This window comes from Leptonychotes weddellii, chromosome 5 (genome assembly GCF_054177405.1).
Source record: "Leptonychotes weddellii isolate Sample4059 chromosome 5, ASM5417740v2, whole genome shotgun sequence".
In the NCBI taxonomy this organism is placed as follows: domain Eukaryota; kingdom Metazoa; phylum Chordata; class Mammalia; order Carnivora; family Phocidae; genus Leptonychotes; species Leptonychotes weddellii.
Window position 1 is genome coordinate 49669541 of NC_138373.1, and position 27281 is coordinate 49696821.

A 27281-nucleotide genomic window follows, 5' to 3' on the forward strand; every position below is an offset into this window, starting at 1 on the left:
TGTACACAGGTTTGCACGCAGCGCAGAAAAAAGAAAACATTTCTTAGTTTGAACTGTGCAAGCAAAATAAGTTCAGAGACAATAACCAGCAGATAAAAGTATTCCTCCTTACAAATCAAACAGGATGACTTATTTTGCTCGATTTCTAGCGAAAAGAAATTGCCGGCATTTTTCTCATCACTGCCCACCATTCACCAAGTGTTGCTTTGTGAAAATGTTTCCACTAACTGGCGTGCATAATCGTAGGGCCGGTCGTCACTCAAGATTAAAGAAGAAAATAAAAATGTAAGTGAGTGTGGCGCCTCTCCCTAGAGATAAAAGCAAGTCACAGGGCAGGAAGAATGACGGGGAAGCATCCTCTGAGTGATGCCACTCTGGAACTGAGGCTTTAGGACCACCATACTTCGCAAATTGCAGCCTTCATGAGGATACCTGTTTTCTAAATGCCTCTTTCAACCAACACATTTTCAGCCGAACATTTGTCAAACCTCTTCTTTTGTTAAGAGTTAACTTGTCAGCTTTTATTTTATTTTATTTTTTTTATTATTTATTTTTTTTAAATTTTTTATTTATTTGCGAGAGAGAGAATGAGAGACAGAGAGCATGAGAGGGAGGAGGGTCAGAGGGAGAAGCAGACTCCCTGCCGAGCAGGGAGCCTGATGCGGGACTCGATCCCGGGACTCCAGGATCATGACCTGAGCCGAAGGCAGTCGCTTAACCAACTGAGCCACCCAGGCGCCCCAACTGGTCAGCTTTTAAAATGGCTTGCGGTTCCTATCCACCTTCTTTGATGGAAATGTGAAAAGTGTGAGTTACTCCCTTTCACAAAACATCTTGTCAAGGATCCTGACTCTAATCTGACTTCTCTTCGGGGGGCGGGGCGGGGGAAGGAGGGGGGAATCTACCTTCTGGAAACTTAACAAGTGGTGACTATTTGATCATAATTCTGCTTCACAGAAATAAGAGAGGTCATGCAAGGAGAAAACCACCACCAAATACAGAGTTAAGGGGTGACTGGAGAGCTCGACCACAGCCGGAAAATGCTAATGCCCTCACAGGGTTTGCTCCTCAACATCCTGACCGAGCGAATGACTGTACTTGAACAGAGAGAGTTACATAATGAACGGGCAATGCGATGACACCAGCCAGTATGTTCCCTTCGCTGAACGTATGATAAATGGACAAAGAGCAGTCTCCACCTGAAAAATGAGGAGGAGGACATGAGGGATGCCCAAAGTGTACTCAACAGAACAAGCTCCTGAAAACGACACCTCGACACGCTCCTGGCCACACCTACCCACGGCTCCTCCCTGCTCAAGTGCACAAGTTCCTATCTTCACCACGTTAAATCATCTCAGAGCATTTTCATTCTTCCTGCACACTGATTTCACTGCTTTGTTTCAAATGTCCACGTCCCCTCTTGGAGTCCATGACAGCCTGGAAGTCGGATCATCTATCTCCTCTGCCTGTCGCTGCTCTAGACTCAGAAGGCCTCTGAGGATGTGCTTGGAACAGGAAGGTCGCTGTGAAAGTCAACCACGGACGTGGATGGAAAGGAAACATGCCAGTAAGTTCTTTACTGATCTCGCTTAGGTAACAAGTCAATTGGTTAGAAAATTGGAAAAAAAGGGAAGGATCATCATCAGCAATTTAAGTGCCAAAGTAAAATTAAAATATGCTTTCTTGGTAGTCTGAAGATCAATATATTAAAAAAAAGGATTTGTTATTGGAAGGGGTATACGTGGCTTATAGAAAAAGACGTAAGGAAGCGAAGAGTATAAACTGCAGCTTTTAGAACAGAATGCCTAAGATGGAGGTGCTGAATGTGAAACTGGCTTTTTTTGGAAAAATGGGCATGTAATGAATAAACTGCCTCCTCAAAAGTCATCATATGCACAGCTTTATGCTACAAGTCCTCTGATTAGGAAGTGGCTACTTAAAAAAATTAAAGAATTAAGTCGGGTTCTAGTTACATGAGGCTATAGCAATATACAGCTATTCACATAAAAGAGAACCTTACATGTTAAAACTCAGTGAAACATAATGGTGGCATTTCTGTATAAGTATTTTTTTTAAAAAGAATAAGATTAAGAGTCTGACTTAGTGTCTTACCTAGTTAATAGTCCACGTGTTTGGCTAGTATGTTTGGTAATGGAGTGAGCCCAGCTACTACGGGAGGATGGGTGAAGGACAGAAAGCTGAAATAGAGCACGGCCAACACTCTTCTCTTTCCCAAGGAGGAGAGAAGAGGAGAACTCCGAGGGAATTCACCAAGGGGTCCTGCCCTTGAGGAGGTCACATCAAGTGTATCCTCCCCACAGAGGCTCACGAAGACTCCTCTAAAAGCAGTGAACGGGGTACTAACCTGTCCCCCTAAAAGGGGTTAACAACTCTCCTATGCTTACTTAAGCTTTTGAATGTTCATTTCACTGTGTAAAAGATAGTATCATTCTCCATGAGGAAATCAAAAAGCAAGCTGGTAGGCAAATTGCTTAGATTACTCTGATCCTCAAAACTAGGATGCTGATAAGAGAGAGAGGGCTATATAGACAACAAACATGTTACTGATTAAAATGTCATGCTGTATACTTCCTTTCGAATAACTGAACAATTAACTCAATGAAGGCAGTGAACCTCATTCATCCGAAATCCTAACCATGTTCAAATAACCAGAAATAGTTTATAATATATCATAAATAGTGTATAATGGTGATTAGTTGTAATAATGACTAATAATGTCTCTGAGGTAATACAGTACCCATAAATTCACAACTTAATCTTTTAAAATGAAATTAAAATTAGAAGTGCTTTTATAGGCAATGTATTCTAAAACACTATACATTATAAATTAATGGATGGTAAAACAAAAGATTGTTAGCCAGAATAAAAAAGAGTATTTTTCCCAGTTCTCACTCAAAAAAAGCTTGCTTGTAGATTTTTCTGCATGTTAAAATGTATACAAGGATTTTCAAAAAAGATAACCTACAAACCAAGATCTACAGAGACTGCCACTTACCAATAAAAAATCAGACATCCATCTAAAATGGATGATAGCAATGATTAACAATTTAAGAGGAACAAAATGAACAATAAGCTGCTAATCTGCAATTATATTTTCACACATTTTCATAATGAGCTAATTTCCAAGGCTGAGCTATATTCATATTTAAGGAAACTATATATATAATTGCGCATAACTATGTGGCTCATGAAACAATAAAACACATCTTATATTTCTCTCATTTTACTCTTATAGGTAAGGCTTAAGATATACTGCAAATGTCACAGTATTATCTTAAAAGAAATCTAAACCATACTTTAAGCTGCTTTCATAGATGAGGATATGCTATCATGTCAGCAATTCTAGTCTATTTGGTTTTAACACCATTATTCTTCACAGCTCATCCTCTCTGGGATTCTGCCCGATGAAAACAGGACTATAACAAGTTCCGTATACAAGGGTATACAGGAAGGGGGCTCCAGAACTACAGCCCACCATGTATAGGCAGGGATTCTGCCCTGTTGGTTAATCCTGACCCATTGCCCCAGTATAGATTCAGCGAGGCCTGTGTTGGGGGGCAGGAGGGGGGGGCATTGTTCTGATACCAAAAATGCAAGCTCCTAACTGCATGTGACCCTTAATGATCCTCTAGCTCTTCTCAACTAGCTGGGATGTTAACTTCTCAAAGGTTGGGGCTGCACACAAAATCAGATTAAACTGGACTATGGGTTTTTTTTCAAGTCTCTTCTATATTTGCTTAGAAGTAGAGGAGACCAGATTTCAGCATTAAGAATCATGAAAGCAGAGGAAAGAACGATCACTTCAATTTGGGGGTGGGATGAGGGGAAAATAATGTCAGAAGATATAACAACAACAGAGCAAGTAGGGCGTGGAAGAATTCCTACCGACCCTGACACAATGAGGAAGAAACAGGTGGGGACGGTTAGGTTTGGAGGCCTGGCTCCTCACAAGCTGCCCTTGACCCAGGGCAAGGACTTGAGGGATTCTGATGCTGTGACTTAAGCTAGCTGATTCCTCCTCCTCTTTTTCTGCCTTTTCTTTTTCTCTTAGAGAGATTATCATCTTGCTAGTGTAAGAGCTTCTGAAGAACAGAATGATGCTTTCCTAGTTGTCTCTCCTGATTCTATAAATAAACCGCTTAACAATTTTGTTTCATAACATTTGTTATTTTTTGCAGTCAAAGGAGAAAAAAGTATGTGCTGATCTTAATGTGTCTGGTGAATTTTGTTAGTGCCTTTAATATTCAACTAATACCTTAAAAAAATTTTTTTAACAAATTTGGTACAAATCCCCTTTGAAAACGTCAATTAAAAATCATCTATAAAGAAAGAGACAATTACTACATGTTATTAATAAAACATTTAAAAATACTATAAGCTAACTGCCACCAATATGACAATGTCATATCATAGTTTTTAAAAGTGGTGTAATTACAAATACTATAAAACGACAGTCTACTATTTTAGAGAATCACAGTCTACTTACTATTTGTACGTCTCAGAACGGATATATTCAAAAACATGGGACACGCCAAGCTGGAATTGGTCAGCAATTGGGGTAACCCAGGGATTGTTCTCTGCTTTGAACACTTGCTTCTGACCAGTTAAATCCAAGTTTCCTGAAACGATGGAAGGAAAGAGGAAAAGGTGACGTTCATTTCATCCAACACAAAATCAGGTCTAAGAAGTCCTGCCCAGTAACCACGGCACAACCCCAAGGATCTCTTGGATCATTTGAATTGATTTTTAAAAATTGTGTTACTTCAAGTTCTCAATGATATGAAAGCAATGTTTAGTCCTAGTACCCTGGCCCAAGAAATTAGGAAGGGAGAGAGGGAGGGAGAAAGGCAGTGGGGAACGAGGCAGAAAGGAAGTGAAATTGGAAGGCATTCTTGCAAATGCAGCATATGCTTTATTTTTCTAGGTATTTGTTACAGAGAAGAAAACGACCTATCCAAGATCGAAAGAAACGACCCTATCAGAACCTCCTGAAATTCTACTTGACAATGTACATCACCACTTGTCAAATCTGATCTAAACCCAATCCAATCAACACCACTATTCATCAAAGTAGAACATGAGTGAAGGAAGAACGCTGCCCAGGTAAAATTATTACTGCATTCCTCAGGTACCATAAGCACATCACAGAATCAGCACCAAATGAATCTCATTAACATGGTCATGCTAGAAATTCATATCTGCATTGTCCTTATCAGGTGACCGATTACCTTTAAAAAGCATTTCTTCATTTGATTCTCCAGCAATCCCTAAGGTCAGTCATTGACATCACTTCATAGGTGAAGAAATGGAAACATGGCAAAATTAAGTACTATGTCCAAGATGAGAAAACTTAAGAATGGGGATTTGAACCCAAGGCTCTGATTCCAAATTTCATATTTTTCTAGAATGTCTGGGGAAGCTATCAGGTTACATGTCCTAGATCAACCAAGGATGAGTTAAGGAAGGCAGCATAAAAAACCCAGTAAGCGCCACCCACCCGAGTATCATCTGTTAGTAATCAGTTGCCTTTTTTTGTTTGTTTGGTATACTCAAAAATGGAAAAGGATATGTGTGAAAGAGCTTTCCATCACACGCTTGCCCTATGCAAGAGACGGGAACAGCACAGTTATGGAGCAGAGATGTATGCAGTTTACCTGGCAGGAGGCTCACCAAAGGTCTTTCCCTATAAGCCCTATTGAGGAAGTCCATTTTCAGACCCCCAGTCTACAGGCAGCCAAGGCTACGTAAACATAGACACCCAGCAACCATTCTTCCCAAAACACATCCAAAGTACCATGTTTGTCCTCTTTTGAAACTCTACTTGCCGATTTTGTCATAACTGATAACTCAAAATAAGGAGGACACATTCTGGGATGCAAGTATACCATGAAGCACATAATTTCCTTGCTGATCTGGGCTTTAGAAATGAACAAACATTTTTACTGGGAAGATGATGTGATATTTCTTCTTAAAACAAAAGAATTGAGAGTTTCAATCTGTCTTCTTTTTGTTAGATGAACCTGTAACTATTCAGAAAAAAAAAAACAAAACAACAGAAGACCAATATAAAAGTGAATACAATTTAATAAAATGCTTTTAAAGAAAACTGATATTACCAAATATTACCAGTGAGTAATTCATCATGATCTTTCCAAAGCTTTTTAGACTCTGCTGGTGTTAAGTACAAAAATAAGCAGATAAATTTCTCTCCAAGATTACCAATATTGTCAATTTCCTCATCTTAATGGTTAAACATCATTAGTCAGATATTAAATCATTTGGTAAATTAATGGGCTTTATTCTCTAAACCATGAGTCAGAAAACTGCCTAGGGCAAATGAAAATCCCAGAGCTGCACAAATTCCCTGCTGAGCTGGGTATCTTACTTCGGTGTGACCTTTTAGGCAATGGGCTATTTGTTTGTTTTTATCTTCACTTGGGGAGGGCTTTTAGCTTTCCAAGAATAAAACTGATCTCTCCTTTCAATTCCTCTGTTAATTCTTCTTTTAGGATCTCGTTTGCTACACTCTACGTCCTTGTCCACTCTTCTGTATCATTCTCTTATTACTTTTTTCTTCAATTTCCACTTTTCCTAAAAATGAACATAATGTCTGAAAAAAAGTTTTCCATGTAAAAATTACTTTAAAAAAAAATTCTGTATTTCTTAAGTGTCCTGTGTTAAATACACAGTGAATAGGTTGCCCACAGTTCTTAAGAAGCATGGTCATCGAGGGAAGGGCCCACAAGCCAGACATCAGTAACCATGGTGTAGCAAGTCACTAAGAAGTTGGGGGCGGAGGCACTAGAAGATGAACACCTCTCTTAAAACATTCACCTAATAAACAAGCTGCATTTACATATCTTCCTGTCTCTAAGGCCTGCCCACCAACATCAGCATGAAATCAACCATGAAAAAACAAAACTAACAGAGACATTTGGAAAAAAATATATGTATTCCAAAGTGGCTAAGCAAAGAAGGAAGAGAAGTCATGAAAAGCATGAATTGCATAAGGAGGCAAAGCAATTCCTAAGCAAAGGATCTACTTGTTAGTGGCTACTCTGACCTAAAGATCATTCCTCCCTGTTCCCCAAAATTGTTTATCCTACTGAGAAATAGAGTCTGAATTTCTAATGGGTATAATTTGATCTGATGAACATCCAGGACTCCCCATCATTCATATGTTACCACGAATTAACTCAACTAGGATCACAGGGATACTATTCTTTAGTTTGTGGAAGAAGAGTTGGGGGGAGGAGGGAGGGAAGTAGGAGCCCAGAGCACTTCTCACCATGCTGTATTTTCAGGGCGCTGGGTCAGTGTGAGAGCACCGTGGACCAGGGACAGGCTCTAGGAAGGACCACCCCCCCTTCTCCCGCCAGGCAATCCTCAGTTATTCTAAATTTGCTCAGGGACGACGTCCATGGACAGTGAGAGAAAGAGGACTCTCTTCCTTCCTGGGCTGTATCACAAGTTCCCTTCCACCAAGGTCCAAGGGTTGCCCCAAGAATGCAGAAGTACAGGTATACTATGAGCAAAGCAAATTTTAATGGATCAGCTTTGAACCTGAGGTCCAGGTACATTATTTCTGTGGGAAAGATGAGCCTGCTTTCTACCACCTACAACCTACATACCCACTTGGGAATGTACATGGCCTCTTGTTAACTTATTAACAGCCTCTCGCGAAGCCAGCAGCCTTTTTAGTGAAAATCACGTACTAAAGTTCCATGCTCCCTGACTGCCACACATGGAAGACAGAGCTAGGCGAATAATGCCAAGAAAGGTCAGCCGTGTTCTCTGGGCCCTTTTGGCTGAAGCCTCTAACCCCCCGGAGATCTGTCAGTCCCTAGCAATGTCTCTATTTAAGTGCTGTCAATGGAGACAGAAGAGACAGAGGGGACTGCTAATGACGTCTGCTAAGTGGAGCTCGCAGGAGACACTGGATGTGGGCTAGACACATACCCTTTGGGGAAAAGGAGTGTGAGAGTCGGGGTACACACAAAGGATCATGAGACAGATCCTCACGAGCATTTCCGTTTCTCCCCCTTCACACTCATCTGTGCATTCTAGCTGGAGGGGGTGGGGGCCTGGGTTACCCTCCCCCACCCCCATGTGTTTATTTTAGTATGGAACGACTCTACTGAATCAGGTGCCCAGGTCCTCCCAGGGCTACCGGGACTGGGAGGTCACTAGAAAAGAGCAATTCAGGTTCCCCAGGGAGACAAACCGCCCCCGCGCCCCCAGAACGACAGCTTTGCGGTCGAAGCTGTGCTTTCTTTGTAACAAAGAACCCTGAAAACCATGCTTAGCGTCCACAGCCGACCTTAGAGCCGGCCACTCTTGCAGGCGACGGAGCTGGAAATGGCACGCGCCCAGCCGGGCACGGACTCTTCAGAGCGATAACCAGGCTTGGCGTGAGGAGGACGGTGCTTATTTTGTTTTTCAACTTCGTGTCATCAGCTGCGGCGGCGAACACATTCCTCACCTCGGTGCAGCTGTAATCCTCCCAGCCCGCTCTCTGGCCCCCGCTTCCTTACCTCACGGCGCGCCGGCCCGGAGGGCAGCAATTTCAGAAGGGGGTTAATATAATTAGAGTAAAGCTGGGCCATGATACTGTGTGAAAAGATGACACCCATCTCATACTGGCGGAGCAACAAGTTACCCTCGCCTCGGCAAAGCTCATCTGTCAGCTGTGTGAGGTGGGTTCCCTCTGAAGTAATAACATGCAGGAAGCACCTCACCCGGCTGTCAGTCAGGATGCAATCCCCCTCACTGCCGCGCACTGCACGCTTCGGTGCGTCTAGTCAGGCGCCCTCAGCCAGCTCCTTTATTAGAAGCCTGAGCAGCGCGCTGGCGGTGTTCTAACAAGGATCAGGCAGCAGGATTAAGCGCTGTGACAAAGAGGATCTAATAAGCTAGAAAGTGGTGCATCTACAGACATGCTGGCTGGCTCCCAGACATAGATTCACTCCGCTCCCTCTTCAGTGGGAAGGCCCAGGCCACAGGGGAAGCCACCAGCACCGTGATTAGTGGTGACCCCCTGACCGATGCTGCTATGAAGATCATATATCACTCAGAGCCGTATTCTGCAGTCGCAAATTGGATTTTCCATTTTATTACCTGCAAGGGGACCACATATGCTTCTTGCCGGAGCCTCTAGTACAGTGAGCTTTGCTGTGCGCCCGTAATTTTGTAAACGCTAAATCATGCAGAACAATCGGTCTCCTTGCTGGTTATAAATGGGATCGAATGCAATAGGCAATTGTGGCCCCATTAATAAGCATGGTCATTTTCGCTTATGGAAATTGGTTATTTTCATAATCACCCTGTTAAGAATTCTTCCGGAGTACTCCAAATCCTGAAACATGTGGCCAGTAAACATTATTTATCATATATTAAGCAATCCAGAGTATATGGGCAAATTTTTCACGTCATTAAAGCAGCATTCCCTCCCTTCATAATTCCAAAATACCAGAGTGCTTTTTAAATTAAGGCACTCTCGAAGCCAGGTGCTCGCTCGCAGAAATCTAAGGCCATGGTCTAACAAGGTAAAACTAGCAAACCATGGCTGATTGGGTAGTCTGTCATTAGTGTACTAGATCTGCCCAAACGCAGGTAAGTGATTTGCTGTGGAAGGGGTCCAGATGGGATATTATGACAGCTGAAAGATCACCTCTGCTCTTCAGTGAATGCACACACAGAAGCGAACCACAAATGACTCCAACACAAAATAAAAGCTACGTTTAAGACCGCTCCATACATAAAGAGATATTCTACACATAAATCTCTGTAATTCTTATTACTACATATTACACCGCTAATTACAGAAGTACATGATTACAGTTAACAAACGGAAGATGGAAGTTTCCTGCTTTTTCACTTCCTTAGCAAAACACTTCACTGGGTGGAAAAAAATGGTCATAAGGATCATAAAATAATGCTGACATTGTAAATGTTTGTAGTAATAAAACACTGGAAACAAGCAGAATGTTCACCAGCAGGTGCAGCAGAATAATGTATGTTCCAGCCTGACAGTTATTCCATGAGTGGAATAGATTTTTTTGCATGCATTGATGTATAGAAAGAGGTCTACAGTGTAATTAAAAAAAAAATTAAGAGTATTCTAAGTTTGCTATGACTTATTTTTTGAAAAAAAAATCCCATATATGTGCATGAGTAATTGTTTATGTAAAAAAGAAAACAAAGAAGACACAGACATCAAATTGTTAATGTGGGTTTCCTCAAAGAGGGGTAAAAGTTAAGGCAGGACAGGGATTTGAACCAGCAGAACAAAGGGTAAACTATTCATTTTCTCTATCAAGAATTCCATGTGCTTACAAGTAGGGATGATTTTTATAATTAAAAAAGAACAAAGTGCGCTGAAAGGAAATGCCAAAAACAAATACAAAATACGTGAGGCTCATTAATTAGCGCCAAGGAGCGTATCTTATTTAAAAGAGCATCGTCCTACTGCAGTGAACACCAAGCTTTATAGATGATGGTCTATGAAGCCCTAACCGGATTGAGCATCTAGGTCTGAAGCTGTTTCCCTTTCTGCGCATCATCAATGCAATCAGAGTAAGCTGGGATGTCTCATGACAGCTGTCAAATGTATTCTGTGGGGAATTCGAGGCCATCCTGTCATCCTGGCAATTGTCTGCTTAGCCTTTCCGGCAACACATTTTTAAAATAGGCATTCTGTTCATTTAATACACCCAACGCACTGCTGCTTTATGATACATACTTCAACAAACGGTTGCTCTTCCAATCTAGTCAGGGGAAGAGTACAATTTAAATAAAAAATAAAAAAAGAATAAAAACAATACCCTGCCAAGGGGCTTGAACAAAAGTGGCATCTGATTTATGTGTTTGCCTGTGTAAAAGGGTTCAGAAGCCCTTTTCACCAATGAAGAAAAATAGCATTTTACACAGGTTTCCCTCTGATGCTCTTGGCCATTGGATATCTATGCTCCAGGGTCAGATGGAAACAAGGGGCCCTCGGTCGCTCGTAAATATGAGTACTCACCGACAGAGCAGAGGTAACCCCAATGCACGCCACCATAATCGCATCAATCTTGCGAGTCTCCTTCTCTGAATGTTAAATAAATAATTCATGTTTTCAACCTGCTGGTCACATAGGATTTCCCAATCATTCTTTCAAATGTGGGAGGTAATCTCGTTTTTGCTTGCCAGATTTCCCTTTTATTATGTAATGCTATCAAGTGTAGACAAAGCCCAGGAGATGTGGCCAGAAGACCAGGCTCCTGATCCCAAGTAACATTTCATCAACTTTTTTTTCCCTGAGCTTCGGTTTCCTCGGCTGCCCTGTGGGGATAATAGTACCAATTGACAGGCCCCTGGACAGCAGGCAAAAAGTGTATAAAATGGTTCTGTAAACTGGAAGTCACTACATAAGTATAAAATATTCTTCTCATTATTATTTTAAGTGAAATCCGCAAAGGAGTGAAAATGTACACTTCAAAACAATTTGCCTAAAATAGGTTTGCTCAAGGAATTTATAACCTCCCCAAACTGAATGCACAGTAAGTCAGTATTATTTACACGGTGACCCTCTTAGGAGGAAGGGGCCCCTGTTCATAAGCTTCTCAAAGGTCTGGGATCAAAAAGGAGGGTAAGATCAACTTTAGGGCCACTGATTTCTTTTCCTGCAAGACTGAAAGATCCCTACATGGCCGCGGTCTGAGGCACCCTCCTGATGTCAGTTCCCAGAGTGCCCTGGGACATTCACTGTTCTCTCCACCTCAGCCTCTCAAGTTTCCTGGTTCAGGACACCCTTCTGACCACGTGGGAAGCGGGAAATGTGAACACCAAGGGAGCCTCAGTCCCCCTGGAGACTCCAGGAGAAGTCACTGATTAATGCAATATAAACTAAAATAAATGTATGTTCAAAAGATTAAGTTTCAGTATTGTGACTTTTTATAGGATTGATAAAAGTATCACAAACCAGCCTTCACTAGAGCTGTGCAAGAGAAACGTATACAGAATGGCCACGGTACTGATTTTAAAGCATTTTTTCTGCCAGTTTAGCATTTACTCAACATTCTATCTCAGGTTCCTTCAACAATTCCCTCACTAGCAAGATTTAATATTAATAATATCATTATGTAATGGATTTGTGATACTACAGACAGAAACAATTTGTTGTTCTCTTCCTTAAAGGCCCTCTAGTCCCTAGCTACTCCCTAAAGCCCAGGGTACATGGGGCTCACCATCACATTCACGGGGCCCACTTGCTTTTGCTCCAGAGCACACCTTTAGAAGAGCTACAACTCCCTTTCAATGAAACGTATGACGTCTTTAAGAAGTAAGGGGCAGACTGTTTAAGGAAAGTAAACTTTAGAAATTAACACCCTTAACATGTAAGAGACAAAATCCAAGGTGGTATCTCCCGTCCACGCTGTTTTTTGTTTTTTGTTAAGGATTTTATTTATTTGAGAGAGAGAGAGAAAGCACAGAAAGAGGGTGAGAGGGAGAAGCAGACTCCCCGCTGAGCAGAACCCAATGTAGGGCTCGATCCCAGGACCCTGAGATCATGACCTGAGCAGAAGGCAGACGCTCAACCGACTGAGCCACCCAGGCACCCCTCCCATTCATGCTTTTGAACACCAAAGTGTAAGGGAATGCAAAGACTAGAGGACGGCAGATTATATCCTGTTCACTTGCAGTTCGTAAGCATCCTTCTATCAAACTGGTACATATTCAAAAGGACTGTAATCCCCAGGGTTGGCCAAGGTTCAAGGATTAGACACTTCCCGACATGGCTGGTCTGGGGACAAAATGGCACCTCTTTAAAGAAAGGTGATTTGGCAATATACAGTAGGAGCTATAAAAATGTTCATACTCTTTGACCCAGTAATTGCATCCTAGTAATAAATTTACGCTAAGGAAATGATCACAGATAGTCCCAATGATTTATGAATACAAATTTTCAATTCAGTGTTGCTTATGTTCCTCCTCAACATCTGGAAACAGCTCAAATGTCTAAGGAGTTGGTTAATAAATTATAAGCACTCTTATTATGTAGCCATATGATTAAAAATGTTTTCAAATAAAATTTAATGACATGGGACAACGGTCACGACTTAATATTGAGATGAACACAATAGGCTATAAAACTCATAGTATGGCATGTTTTTAAAAAGCATAAGTATCTACATGTATACATAGGAAAAAGACTAGAAAAAAATACAGCTAAGTAGGTACACACAAGAATAGAGACAAGACAGGAGGGAAATACACCCAGAATCCTAACAGTGGTCATTTCTGAATGGGAGGATCAAGAAAGTTATGCTTTTCTGTGTTTCTCAGATTTTCTAAAGCAGTGGTTCTCAAACTTGAGTGTGCATCAAAATTTCCTGGAGGCCTTGTTAAAACTTACAGAATTTTTGATTTAGTAAGACTTGGGAGACACAAGAAATGACAGGTTGTTGGCAAGGATGTGGAGAAAGAGGAACCCTCATGCACTGTTGGTGGGAATGCAAACTGGTGCAGCCACAGAGGAAAACAGTATGGAGGTTCCTTAAGAAGTTAAAAATAGAACTATGCTATGATCCCGTAATCACAGTACTGGGTATTTACCTAAGAATACTAAAACCCTAAGTCAAAAGACAGATGCACCCTTATGTTTACTGCAGCATTATTTTTAATAGCCAAGATACAGAAGTAGTCCAAGTGTCCACCAACAGATGAATGGATAAAAAAGATGTGGCGTAGATGTGTGTGTGTGTATAAAAATGGATAAATATATATAAATACATAAAAAAGAATGAAATCTTGCCATTTATACCAACATGGATGGAGCCAGAGAGGATTATGCTAAGTAAGTCAGTCAGAGAAAGACAAATACCATGATTTCACTCATATGTGGAATTTAAGAAACAAACGAACAAAGAAAAACAGAGACCAACCAAAAAGCCAACTTTTAACCATAGAGAACAAACAGATGGTTACCGGAGGGGAGGTGGGTGGGGGATGTGTGAAATAGGTGAAATGGATTAAGAGTACAAGCATCAGGGTGAACACTGAGTAATGTACAGAATTACTGAAACACTACGTTGATAGAAGGTTTTTTAAATTTTAAAGAAAGCAAAAAAAATTAAATCTTGAGTATTGAAATCTGTTGAACTTTTACATATTATTACTAGTTCTACTGAAGATGTCAAAATAAGCCCCACAAATCAATGAATGCTTACCATTATCATAATCTTTGTCGTCGTAATTATAATCGCTATTATTTGCCTAGCACGTACCACGTACCAGATGTACCAGACGTCGCTTCTAGACCTTTGAACTTTGCACACATTTCTCTAAGCAGTCACTACAATCTAGCATGTAAAGTATTATCATTTCATTTTAAAAAAGTGACCACTTGGGTGCCTGGGTAGCTCAATCAGTTAAGCGACTGCCTTTGGCTCAGGTCATGATCCCAGGGTCCTGGGATGGAGTCCTGCATTGGGTTCCCTGCTCAGCGGGGAGTCTGCTTCTCCCTCTACCCCTCCCCCCTGCTCATGATCTCTCTCTCTCTCTCTCTCTCTCTCTCTCTCTCTCGGATAAATAAAATACTAAAAAAAAAAAAGCAACCACTAACATTCAGGGAGGTTAAGGTCATCCGACTAGTACAAGGCAAAGCTGGGATTCAAAGGCCAATATATCTGGGTCTTGCAGATAGGAGCATCTCCTCCTACTGCGAAAAGGTATTGAGTGAGGTAGTGTTGGAATAGTCAGTAACTTGACAAGGTTTAAAGAGCCCCGGGAAGGCATACGCAGAAATACTCCCCCTTAACTCCCTTGTGGGTCCAGAATTCTATCATCAGAAACATTATCTTAAGGGTTGAAAGTCTAGTTGCCGCCAGGTATTCTCTTCTTATATGAAAACACCCTGGAAGAGTAATGCATTAGGTTGATACACTTTCATTAACAGGACAGAGTACTTTTAACAGGTGGCATTAATACAGACACACACTCCCCTAACCAACCCTTTTCAACCAACATCTGAAATGGTACTTTGAGGTTGCATGGGTTACACATATTCTAACTGTAACATTATTTAGAACCTGATCAAGAGTTAGATGTAAGTACAACTCCAGAGCCCATTAAGGGAAGTTTGGAGGGTGTGAGGGTCTTTGGGGATCGAGTCTTAAGCATATCTAGATTTCTATAGGATTTTATTTTCCAAATTATGTGAAAAGAGGAAATGACTTCTCAGATAACTTTATAGGAGCTAAAAGGCCAAACAAATACAAACTGATCCAATCAGTGTGAATATGATCCCATCTTTTTTTTTTTTTTTAAAGATTTTATTTATTTATTTGCCAGAGAGATAGAAAGAACACAAGCAGGGGGAGCGGCAGGCAGAGGGAGAAGCAGGCTCCCCGCCGAGCAGGGAGCCTGATATGGGACTCGATCCCAGGACCCCGGGATCATGACCTGAGGCAAAGGCAGAGGCTTAACCTACTGAGTCACCCAGGTGTCCCATGATCCCATCTTCTTAATAATAATAATTTTAACAACCCTCTCAAATGGCAACAACTTGTCTTTTTAATGGCTAACCTCAAAAACAGTTGCTTTTTTAAAAAAAAACAAAAAAAAGTATGGCAATTTTTCAGCCAATAGTACTAATACTAAAGTTTAAATGTCATTGTAATATATTACCAGGTACTTGGTTCATATGGAAGGATGAAATGAAATTAATTTTATTTTTTTATTTATATATAAATACCCTTGAATCCAACTTTATTAAAGGTTAAGTAAGGGATCAACCTACTACACAGAACCTAAACTTAAGTTCTATGTAAAAATGGCTTGTTTCGGCTTTGCTCCTCACTCTAGAGCTTACATTTTTATTACTTTGGTGCCATGTGTTACGCTCTCTGCAGAGGCTGGAGATGGTAAGAGTGCAGATATTATGTCATATAAAGTATGTACTAATTAGGAACTGTGAGTGACACAAATGCTAAATCTACAAGAAAAACTGCAACAATTGTAACTTAATTTCCAGTGAATTCAAAATTACACTAAAAGAAACGCCAAATGTTCTTTAGGTAATGTACTAACAGCCCATTTTAATGAGTTTTGATGAACTTCTGCTTATTTTCAAGTTTAACAATAATAGCTCAGAACCAAGAAGCAATGGAAAGAAAACCACAACTATCTTTAAAGCAGGGTTTCCATGTGTGTAAATATGCACATGCATGTGGACACCCACCTACACACTCACCCTACCCCAGGACTTGAGAAATAAAATAAAAGCAAAAACTACATCCTATAGCAGAAAAACCATAGAGTTGGGGTAAGTTTCTACTTTTACAGATAACTATATACTTTCTTTCAGTATAAGTGATATAAGGCAAATAAATATCCCAAACTAATAAAAACAAGAGGACCTTACTGTCTGGTGCTAATCTAGAGTCAAGCAGAGGCCAAAGATAGAAGCTAATGAATATGTTTAAAAAATTTAACAATAAGGCTTAAGAAACACGAAAGCAAAATAACCACAATTCAAGGTAAAAAAAAAAAAAAAAGTCTACCCCGCTTCCCCAGGATCTACTTAGACAATTTACCATTCCTAACATATGAAGAAAGTATTAACTATAAATAACAGAGAGAAAACAGAGATCCACCACAACTTGGGATTTGGGTGAGGATGATTGCATCATGAATTTGTTTCCAGTATTTTTGGAAAGCCAACTGTCTTGGGTTAAAAATATGAAATACTGCCACAGTTAACAATAAAAAAGGAAAGTACTATGATACTCTACTCAAGGGAAAAAAAAAATCAACAAACACAAATATAAAATTGTTTTCAATGTGTGAAGGTGCTTCAGAGACTCAATTTATTTACCAAAAAAAAAAAAAAAACAGAGCTCACATTAGCCAAGTCCTGGCTTGACTCCAGGCCTTGGCACCTTGAAACGAGTTTTCTGACTATTACTGGTTTACACAGTGTGGTCAATCTCAAAACTCCAGCTTGCTACCATCAAATGTCAGACTATCCTGATCCTCCTTAACCATTATCATCATAAAAATGGTTATCAGAAAAAAAAGAGAAATAGAATTTGTGTGTTCTCAATGACAAGAGTTGTTTAAACACAAAATGACAACCTTAAGTAGTAAGTTATCTATATGCGACCTTTTATACACTATTTGCATTTATTATTTTATTTAATCTTCACAACCTGGAGATCTAAAAGAGATGTTCACAAGGGAAAAATTTTTGCTTGGTAGTTAATTTGACATCAGCAGATATAAACAAACAGTGTCCTATGGCCTCACCAAGAGCCAGGTCCCTGTATTCAGTAATGCAAATTTAAAATAGTAAAATGCTCAAGTCTAGGATAAACAAAGTAGGCTCTGCACAGTGGTCAGAATGGTGGCGGCCATTTTAAAAAACCTGTTCTTTAAAAATGCTATCGTGCAAAATCCTTCACAGGATGTCGACTCACCTTGCATCAACAATGTGGGACTTACTTGGGACGACCACGACCAAACGTGGCATGGCCTTCTGCTTCTACACCTACCTACGTGCCTTCTCCCCTGTGCCTCCTGACAGAACGTAACCCATTCAACGTCACCTCTTCACACAAGTCTGCCTGCACATCTCCACAGAAATTTGATCCCCGTGATCTCTGTCTACCACAGAGACTATTTCTGTTGCAGTACTTATTATATTTTATAATTTTGTTTGCTTGGTGTTTTCCCTTTGGTCTGTTTCTCCAACTCCACTGTGCCTTCCATGGACCCAGAAGCAGTTAGGAACGGTCTTGCTCTGCGTGGCGCCTGGACGTGCTCGTAGCAGCAGCGGCTGAGTCTGTACTCCCTGCGTGTAACACCACAGTGGAACTGTGACCAAAATGTTTCCATTTCCGCGTCCCTCCCTATTAAAGAGGATGGGAATTTTGTCTTACACGTTTTTCTTCTCCTGGTGTCTTCTCCGGGACGGTGATGTACTTCTCAAGTGGGATGAGAGGTTGGTCCCTGGAAGGGTGCCTTTCACAGGACTTGGAACAAAGTCTTAAAGGCAGCTACACACTTGTTTATCTACACCTCACCCCAGCCCCACCACAGATTGTGACCCCTCTGCTGCCCCGTTTGACGGAAGTGACGGACACTGGCGAGGTCAGTGAGCTGGGCACGGAAAGACAGCAGGGGAGCGGAGGAGAAAGACTAACAGCACTGCAGCAAGCTCTCAAAGGTGTGTCCGATCGGCGGACTGTCGTCACTATTTTACTCTTCAGCGCACACAATTCCATGTCACCCCAACACAGAAAACAATGTACGGCATAAGTGATAAACAAATAATCTGAAAATGAGGAAAATGCTTTGTGTATTTATGTACCACTGACTAGCCCAGATGTCCTCTGTACATGATCTCAAAGGCACCTGAAAACGGAGAAGAGGCCTCCCAGTTAAGGAAAATGAGGTTTGGAGAGGATTCTGTCACTTCCTGAAGGCCACGGAGCTAGCAAATGGCGGCAATGAGATTCACGCCAAGGTCTGCTCCTTACATGCCACGCTAGGTTGTCAGAAAGGACCGTTTGCTTATTCTTGCCCATTTTTCCTCCTCCCTCTGTCTTCCCTTTCCAAGAAAAAATGACAGTGACAACGGCAAACACTCTCTGAAGTGTGCTGGGGTCGGCGCAAAATGGTCGACTCTGCCTAAAACAGCACGTAACCTCGGCTGTGGTATAAAACACAGACATAAAATATTCTAGACAGCAAATAAATATATATACTTCAGAAATACATCTACAAATATAAATACTAAATAAAAATCAAATAGAAAACAGAAATGCACAGATTCACCGAGTACAGACAGTAGCTGAACTGCATAGATGATCTTGATTTCACGATACATAACAGTATGTAGGACACCAATGAGAACATTTCGGGAATGAAAAAGTCCTATGAATTTCACAGTTAATTCAGGTTTGGAAGAAAACCCTCTTTGCTTCTTGCTAAACATTTTCTCCTGTACTGGAGTTTCTCTTAAGTCTACCATACCAAAAATAAATTACTCCAAGGAGCGCAATTGGTGGCTCAGTCAGTTAAATGTCTGCCTTCGGCTCAGGTCATGATCCCAGGGTCCTGGGATCGAGTCGCACATCGGGCTCCCTGCTCAGCGGGGAGCCTGCTTCTCCCTCTGCCTGCCTGTGTTCCTCCTCTCGCTCTCTCTCTCTGGCAAATAAATAAAATCTTCAAAAAAAAAAATAAAGTTAAGCATCTTCAAGACACAGGCCCATCTAACATTTACAGCAGGGCCAAACAGATGATACTCCAGAAGACAGAGGTCAGGGGGAAAAAAAAAAAAAAATCAAGCTTTCTGAAGAGCATACTACTTGTATATAATTCAAACCACTATATATTTATGTAAAATATTATGTAGCTTATTTCTATTAATTGACATAATTTGAGCTGAGGGAGTCAAGCGTGTGGCAATCTGATTTCATTACTCTTACTGACATTTCTAACTATGGGTACCATTTGGTGTATCAGAAAGAGAAGGATGCAATCAGACGTGAAGGTTAAATTTCTCTTTGATTATACAATATCCAGTATTTTTTCACCCTTTAGAAAAAAACACTTCCTCAAAGATGTTGCTGATGCTTTAAATCTTTAAACTCCGTACATCTGTCAAAGAAGTGCTGCTCCTTTGTAAAAGTTATGGCTCTGTCTTCAGGGGGCTGCCATGTTGGTACCAAATTACACACAGCAGAACAAAAAGCACCTCACTACAGTTCAGTGAGGCACAGGAGCAGGCTCCAATGGCCCTTCTCAGATGCTATTTGATGATGAATGATAATATTAAGCTCCTACTTGTAGGCAGCCTACAGTAAGTCTCCATTCCCTGATATTAAAAACCTGGAAAGGAACATAAAGCTGGCCTCCTACTATAATTTACCCCCAACTGGTTAAAGCACTCTTCTGAGATAACCAGCCTTAACTAGAGCAGGACAGGAAAGAGGTTGGCAAGAGGGTGGATACGGAAGGGTGGAGGCCCAACGCCAGGGGAGGATGGGAGAGGGCACCACAGGGGGCACTGTTTTCCTGGACTGGTCAATCTGCATGATCAGCCTTAGATTTTAAACGTACTTACTCAAATCTACGGTAACTTAGGAGCCATCCGATTAAATGGCGTGAAAGCGTTTCTCTGTATTCCCCTTCCTTAAAATCCATCAGCGGAGAGGAGAGAATGAGCTCTTAAGTGCAACAAGTAAAATGTCACCACCTCATATCAAGAATTATGATGAACGGTAGCTGAATTTCAATCCACGTTGGTAGCGGACATACAGCTCCTCAGAATTCAAACATGGTAGATATTTTTGTAACAGTCCTAAAAGCTCCATCAAATGACCCTTTTGTTTGAAGTGCTGATACTTCAGTGTGAGGGTCTGCTAGAAGACAAGGGGAGCAGTGAATAATCCCAGAGAAACCCCGCTCCACAGCCAGCAGCCCAAAGGGAGCTGATGGGTGACGTGCAAACAAGCATCTTCACTCCCTGAGGAAAGAGGGAGAGGAGCAACACTGTGAGGGCCTCTGATTCCACTGCTGGCCCCCAAGGAGCAAGGTCTAAAAAGTGGGAGAGATTCTGCTTTAAGCAAATACGTAGCTCAAATGAGAAATGGGACTGATGCCTGGATAACTCACATCCCGAGAGCAGTGAAAACAAATGAAATCCAGCTATATGCAACAATACAGATGAATCTCAAAACACAATGTCAAGTGAAAGAAGCCAGAATACATACTGAGTGGTTCCCTTTATATAAAAATCAAGCACAGCAAAACTAAATAATAGTATCGGAACTAAAGACCGTGGTTACCTTGGGGCAGAACGGAAGGCCTTGCACTTGATCAGGAGGAGGCCTGAGGGGGACTTCTGAGATGCTGTGGGTTTTCTATTTCTTGACCTGTGCAGCTGTTGCTTGAGTTTATACAGGGTGATAATTCACTAAGCTATAAGTTTATGTCCTATGGACTTTTATCTATGTGTGTTATGCTTTAATAAATATAGTGGAGAAAGAAGGAGAGAGAAAATAAATAAGTAATCCTACAGCTATCCTAAAAGAAAAAACAAGTCACTCAGTAAGTGAAAAAAATCAGACTGCCCTCTGATGTTGCCCTCGTAACATTCAACGTCAAAAGACAATGCCTACAAAGTTCTAGGAAAAGTTGGGGCGCCTGGGTGGCTCAGTCGTTAAGCAACTGCCTTCGGCTCAGGTCATGATCTCAGGGTCCTGGGATCGAGCCCCGCATCGGGCTCCCTGCTTGGCGGGAAGCCTGCTTCTCCCTCTCCCACTCCCCCTGCTTGTGTTCCCTCTCTCGCTGTGTCTCTCTCTGTCAAATAAATAAATAAAATCTTTAAAAAATAAAAAATAAATAAAATAATATTAAAAAAGAAAAAAAAAGTTCTAGGAAAAGAAAAGGTTACTCAGTATTTTTATACCCAAATTACTTCTCAAATAAGAAAGGGCAGATATTCCCAAGTATGCAAGAACTCAGGACATAAAAGAGTCTCTCTGAAAAACAACTACCTAACAATTAAATCTAGCCAATTAAGCAGTAAGTCAAAAAGCCATCAACCCATTTTGAAAAAAAAAATAGTTTAAAAAGATGGTTACATATATTTATGTATAAAACTTTGGTATCTATCTATATATACAGATTGACCACTATGTATGAGACACCTCAATGTTATCCGTAATTTTTGTTTGTTCTTCATTTGATTTTCCTCTCTTAAATACAAATAAAATCTAACATTTTAAAAAACACTGTTCTTTGGGGCGTGTGGGTGGCTCACTCTGTTAAGTGCCCAACTCTCAATTTCAGCTCAGGTCATGATCTTGGAGTTGTGAGACTGAGCCCCGCTTCAGGCTCCATGCTGGGTGTGGAGTCTGCTTAAGATTCCCTCTCTCCTTATGCCCCTCCCCCACTAAATATATATATTGTTTTTTACTTATATAGTTGCCTTTCTACCTCTTGACATACCCTTCTGTCCATGTCAAGAGACTCCTCTCAAATGATGGTCACTGAAACATAATAATTATGTTGCTGAGATTTTGAGTGAATTTTTTGATCTTTTTGAATGTTTTATTTAAAATAATGAATATAAATTACCGTATAATAGCAATACAGTATATTATTTTCCAAACTGAATTAGTTGGTATCCCTTCATTTTATCCCCCACTATCCCTACCCCCCACCAAAAAGAAAAAAAAAGGCCCTAAATGTAATGTACCTAAAAACACAGACCTCATTATCTATAATCTGTATCTACTGGACCAAGTGAGCCACGGGGTTCAAGGAAGAGCCACTGCCTTAATGACAACATAGGATCCCGCACAAGGAAAGAACTGTACAGGATCTGACTGTTTTACAAACAGAGGACATATTCCAATGGCTAAACCTGCTTTCTTGTTAATCAAAACCAACACTCTGAACTCCAGGACATTTTCTCTAATAACTTACCTGGAGTTAACAAGGGAGGAGTTTCAAGCAACTAATTACTGCATATCCCAGTGCAGCTGCCAGTTGGCGGCGTCTGCGGAGATGCCCACCAGCGAAGGAGCAGGCTGCCACCCTCACCCCTGCACTGACAGCCGCCGGTGACTTGAGAGTCAACTCATCTGGGAGACAAGAGCGAGGATGTTACGCCTGGCTGGATCTTTTGTAATAATTACGTGGAGGAGATAAGTGGAATGGAGACAAATGGATACGAATCCTCCCAAAGCACCCAACTCAGTTTTTACATTAAACAAAAACAAACTCTACCTTTTCTGGGATAAGTAAGTGTTTCTGGTCAATTCACAATCACCGGGAAGGCCAATTAAAGTTCAAACATAAGCTAGCAAGAATTTTAGAAATCCTTTTCCTTAAACACAGTGGACGGCTGTTCAACTGCGGATTACAGCTACAAACATCTCAGTATCACTAACCGTGCAGGGCAGTCAGAGAGCTGGACTTTCAAAGTTCACATCTCTCAAAAGACACAGTACATCTAACTCAGGCCACTGTTTTTGGCACAAGTTTCAAGACTGTTAAGGCTCTTCAAGACTCTTTAGAAGAACGTTTTGCATTTTTCACTCCAGAACCATACTGTGAACCAGGCCCTGAAATTTCCAGTGGTGAAATGAGTAAACATTAACAGTAAAGTGATAAAATAAGAAAAATGTAAAAACAGTACTGAAGACACCTCTAGCCAAACGGCGCCATGCTAATGACTTCTACTTTTAGATGACAAGTCGTGCTATTTAAACAACCAAATTTCACTGCAGACATCCTTCAGGAACAGGTACTAAGGCAACCACGCCGATGCCAGGCTGTGGGGAGCCATGGGGGGCTGTGGGGAACCGGGGGAGGAAGAGCGCCTCGATATGTTGATAATGATCCAAAACACCGCCACAAACTTGAAAAATTATCTGAGGAGAAACTAAAAACTGGACCTAATTCAACATCCATCTGGCATCTCTGAAAAAGTAACTTAGGACTCCCTGTCTTTAAAAACTTTGATATTTCAAAGCTGCAAGTAAGGAAGACTCAAGTCTTCTGAATGAGATTATTTTAAAGACATTTTTGTGGTTGACATCTGAGTGATATGCCCGGACATGCCATCTTTGCTTGATTCCTCAGGTTTGGAATATTAAGCTGTTATCCGTAACTCACCCCCTCTGGCTGTTGTCAAAATACATCATCAAACACTCCTATTTCAAAATAGTTTTGTGTTAAAAATTGTTACTCATAATACCAATATGTAGAATGAGTGAAGCAAGCAATACAAACTTCATTTCTCCTCAATATGAATAATGAAAATCAAGTCAGACACACACCTACGCCCATCATCAAACACAGACTCAAATCCCAGTGGAATTAGGATCCAGAAGTCAATAGATAACCAGGCAGACCAGCCAGGTTACATGATTCTGGAGGATGGGAGGTGGGTCCACCAAAAAGCAGGGTAAAAAGAAATGATGTGCACAAACGTGGTTGCATTAGGAAGCTCGTGTGTCCATTACCATGTGTGATACGGAACAATGGCACCCCAAATATCTTCATGTCCCAATCCCCGGAACTTGTGAATGTCAGCTTATATGGCAAAAAGGACTCTGCAGATGTGATTAAGTTAAGGATTGTAAAATGGGAAGATTACCTGGGTGGGCCTGATGTCATTGCAGTGGTCCTGCTAGGAGGGATGGGGAGCAATCAGTGGGAGGACCACAGACCAAAAAATGCAGCAAATACTAGAGGCTGAAAAAGGCAAGGAACTGGATTCTCCCATTGAGCCTTTTGAAGGAACCAGCTCTGCTGATACCGTGATTTTGTGTCCGTGAAATTGATTTCAGATGTCTGGCCTCTAGAACCGTAAGAGAATACATTGGTATTGTTTCAAGCCACTAAACTCATGGCGATCTGCTATAGAGCCAAAAGGAATCGAATACACTGTGGAAAAAATATTCCGGGTGCTTAACTATATTAACTCTTTCAGCTATTCACAACATCACCTTTTTCAAAACGCCTCAACAGACAAGTCATAAAATGTCTATGAACATTGTTACCTCTCTGTCACACAAAGTGAGAGTAACATATTACATTTTTACTTTGACACGGAAAATTTGCAAAATATGCCTTCATTCTTACAGAAGCTATAAAACATTAGCAACAGTATAAAAACAAATACGCCCTTCCTATCAGACCTGAGAAATAGGCATTCTTCTGTTAAACCTATTAACCTCCATGCCGCTCTATTCTATTGGTTGTCTTCTGTGTGTGGTAGAAGTCTCAGTCAAAGAGAAAGAAAAATTATTGGCCAATCCCAAGCCCCCTGGCTACTCCTACTGGGGAAGGGAGTGGTGGGGGGACAGAAAGGCTGGAAAACCAGCGGAAAACTGCCTGTCAGTTATGTGCTCACCGCTCTCTTCTCTACTCATCACGGCCACGAAGGAATACAAAGGAGATGTGTGATGTCATCAACACAAAGACACTATGACTCTCAGAGGCGGTCAAGTCAGGACATCAGGTTAGGCAGGGGTTTCTCATAATTTTTTCAAAATGGCATTTGCTTCATGTTTATGCCAAAAATGGCTTGCAAAAACAGCTTTGTTATAATCCCCTCTGTGACCCTGCCCTTACTTCCTTTGCACAGTGATCCTGGGCTCAGTCTCATGACCTGCTTTGTGCAATGGGACATTAGCAAATGTGAACCAAGCAGAAACTTGGCAAGTGCTTGGCTGCCAGCCTCCTAGCCCCCACACATGTGAGACCATCCTCAATCACCAACCCACTGCTGACCCCGGATCCATGAGAAAGCCAAGTAAATACCAGCTGAGACAGTCTGGACCAAGCAAAGTGGCAGCAAATAAAATGGCTCTGTTTTAATCCACTAGGTTTGGGGGCAGTTAGTTGTGCAGTGAAAGCTAACTTGATATAGTTAATAAAGCTAACACAAACACATTGTAAAAATTTTGAATGAAAAAGAGTAGAAAAATAGAAATAACCTAGAGTCCCAATATACAAAGGTATTAGTCAAAAACTTTTTGATTCATTTTAATGTAGCTATATAAACATACCCTATAATCAGAATCACACTGTAAATTCAACCTTACAGTGTGCTGTTGTTAGCATTTCCCATGACATTTTACATTCCATATTCTACCATAGTTTATTTAACCATTCTTTTATCGTTGGACTTTAAGGTGACTTCAAAACTTTCACTTTAAATACTGCTGCAATATATATATATATATATATATTTTTTTTTTTGTATAAACTTTTGACTGAGTTCTGGATTATTTCTTGAGGACAGATCCCCAGAAAGAAACATACTACAACAAAAGATGGGGAGCATTCCCCAGTGCCTCATACAGCTAAAATACAGTCTGGGACGACCACACTAATTTACCCTCCAACAGCAATGTATGAAAATGTTCATTTCACCAAACCCTCACCATCACTCTGTATTATTCTATTTTAATGTCTTCGTTAACCGATATACTAAAAAAATGGCAATACGATTTAACCTGCATTTCTCTGACTGATAATAAGGGTGACTAGTTTTTCATATGGTTGGCCACCCATCATCTTATGAAACATGTGTTCTTGTGATAATCTTTCTTACTGAGAGATGAAAAGTACATGCCCTTTAATAGTAATTAAGTTGATAGGGTGACGTCAGGGCAGAGATTTTTTAAAGATTTATTTATTTATTTATTTGAGAGACAGCGAGCACGGGAGTGAGCGAGCATGCAAGCAGGGGGAGGGGCAGAGGGAGAGAGAGAATCTCCAGCAGACTCCCCGCTGAGCACAGAGCCTAACATGGGGCTCGATCTTAGGACCCTGAGATCATGCCTTGAGCCAAAATCAAGAGTCAGACACTTAACTAACTGAGCCACCCAGGTGCCCCCCTTTTCAGAGAGAGAGAAAGTGCGCACAGGGCAGATTTTTAACCCCAGGTCCAATGGTCATGTATACACATTTTCTTTTTTCTAGAGAGAATCTACAGCCTTCATCAGCTTCCTTATGTAGTGCATGATCTCATAAACTCTGAAAACCAGCCGACCTAAATGGTAAAGAACAGCATTAGCAGGTTCCATTGTTGGGATGCTCAAAGTTGTCCAACCAGTCACAGAATACATAACTAAATGAAAGGCAAGACAGGAGTTGTGTTTAGTGATGAAGGAAGGTATAGGAGGAGGTTAGAATGATGGCAAAATAATAGATTAAATGTGTATTTAAGTCAAGAAATTTAATAATATATATCATTGCATTCCTTTTTTTTTTTTTTTTTTTTTAAAGGCCAGCTGAACTCTCATCTCCACTTGCTACAGGCTGACTGACTGTCCTGTTATTACTGAAGCCCTAACCACCAATGTGATGGTATTTGGAAGTGAGGCCTTTGTCAAGTAATTAGGTCACAAGGGTAGATCCCTCATGAAGGAGATTAGTGGCCTTATAAGAAGAGACACAAGAGAGATGACCGCTCTCTCTGCCACGTAAAGACATGACAAGAAGGGGTCTTTCTACAAACCAGGAAGAGGGGTCTCATTGGAAACCAAATCAGCCAGCACTGTGATCTTGGACTTTCCAGCCTCTGGAATGGTGAGAAATTTCTGTTGTTTAAGCCCCTTAGTCTATGACATGTTTTTATTTTTATTTTTTTTCTATTAAGAGAATTATGTCATATTTATTTTTTTGTGTTATGTTAATCACCATACATCATTAGTTTTTGATGTAGTGTTCCATGATTCATTGTTTGC

At 40.9% G+C, this 27281-nt stretch overlaps 1 protein-coding gene across 5 annotated transcripts in view; it reads right to left on the reverse strand.

Moving 5' to 3' along the window:
- Positions 1-27281, reverse strand: part of RSU1 (Ras suppressor protein 1) — a 172560-nt gene that overhangs the window by 82044 nt on the left and 63235 nt on the right. For all 5 annotated transcript variants that reach the window (XM_081820681.1, XM_081820679.1, XM_081820678.1 and 2 more), the window contains exon 7: positions 4508-4640. In XM_081820681.1, the coding sequence (XP_081676807.1) occupies positions 4508-4640 (133 nt within the window). The remainder of the gene's footprint in view (positions 1-4507; positions 4641-27281) is intronic.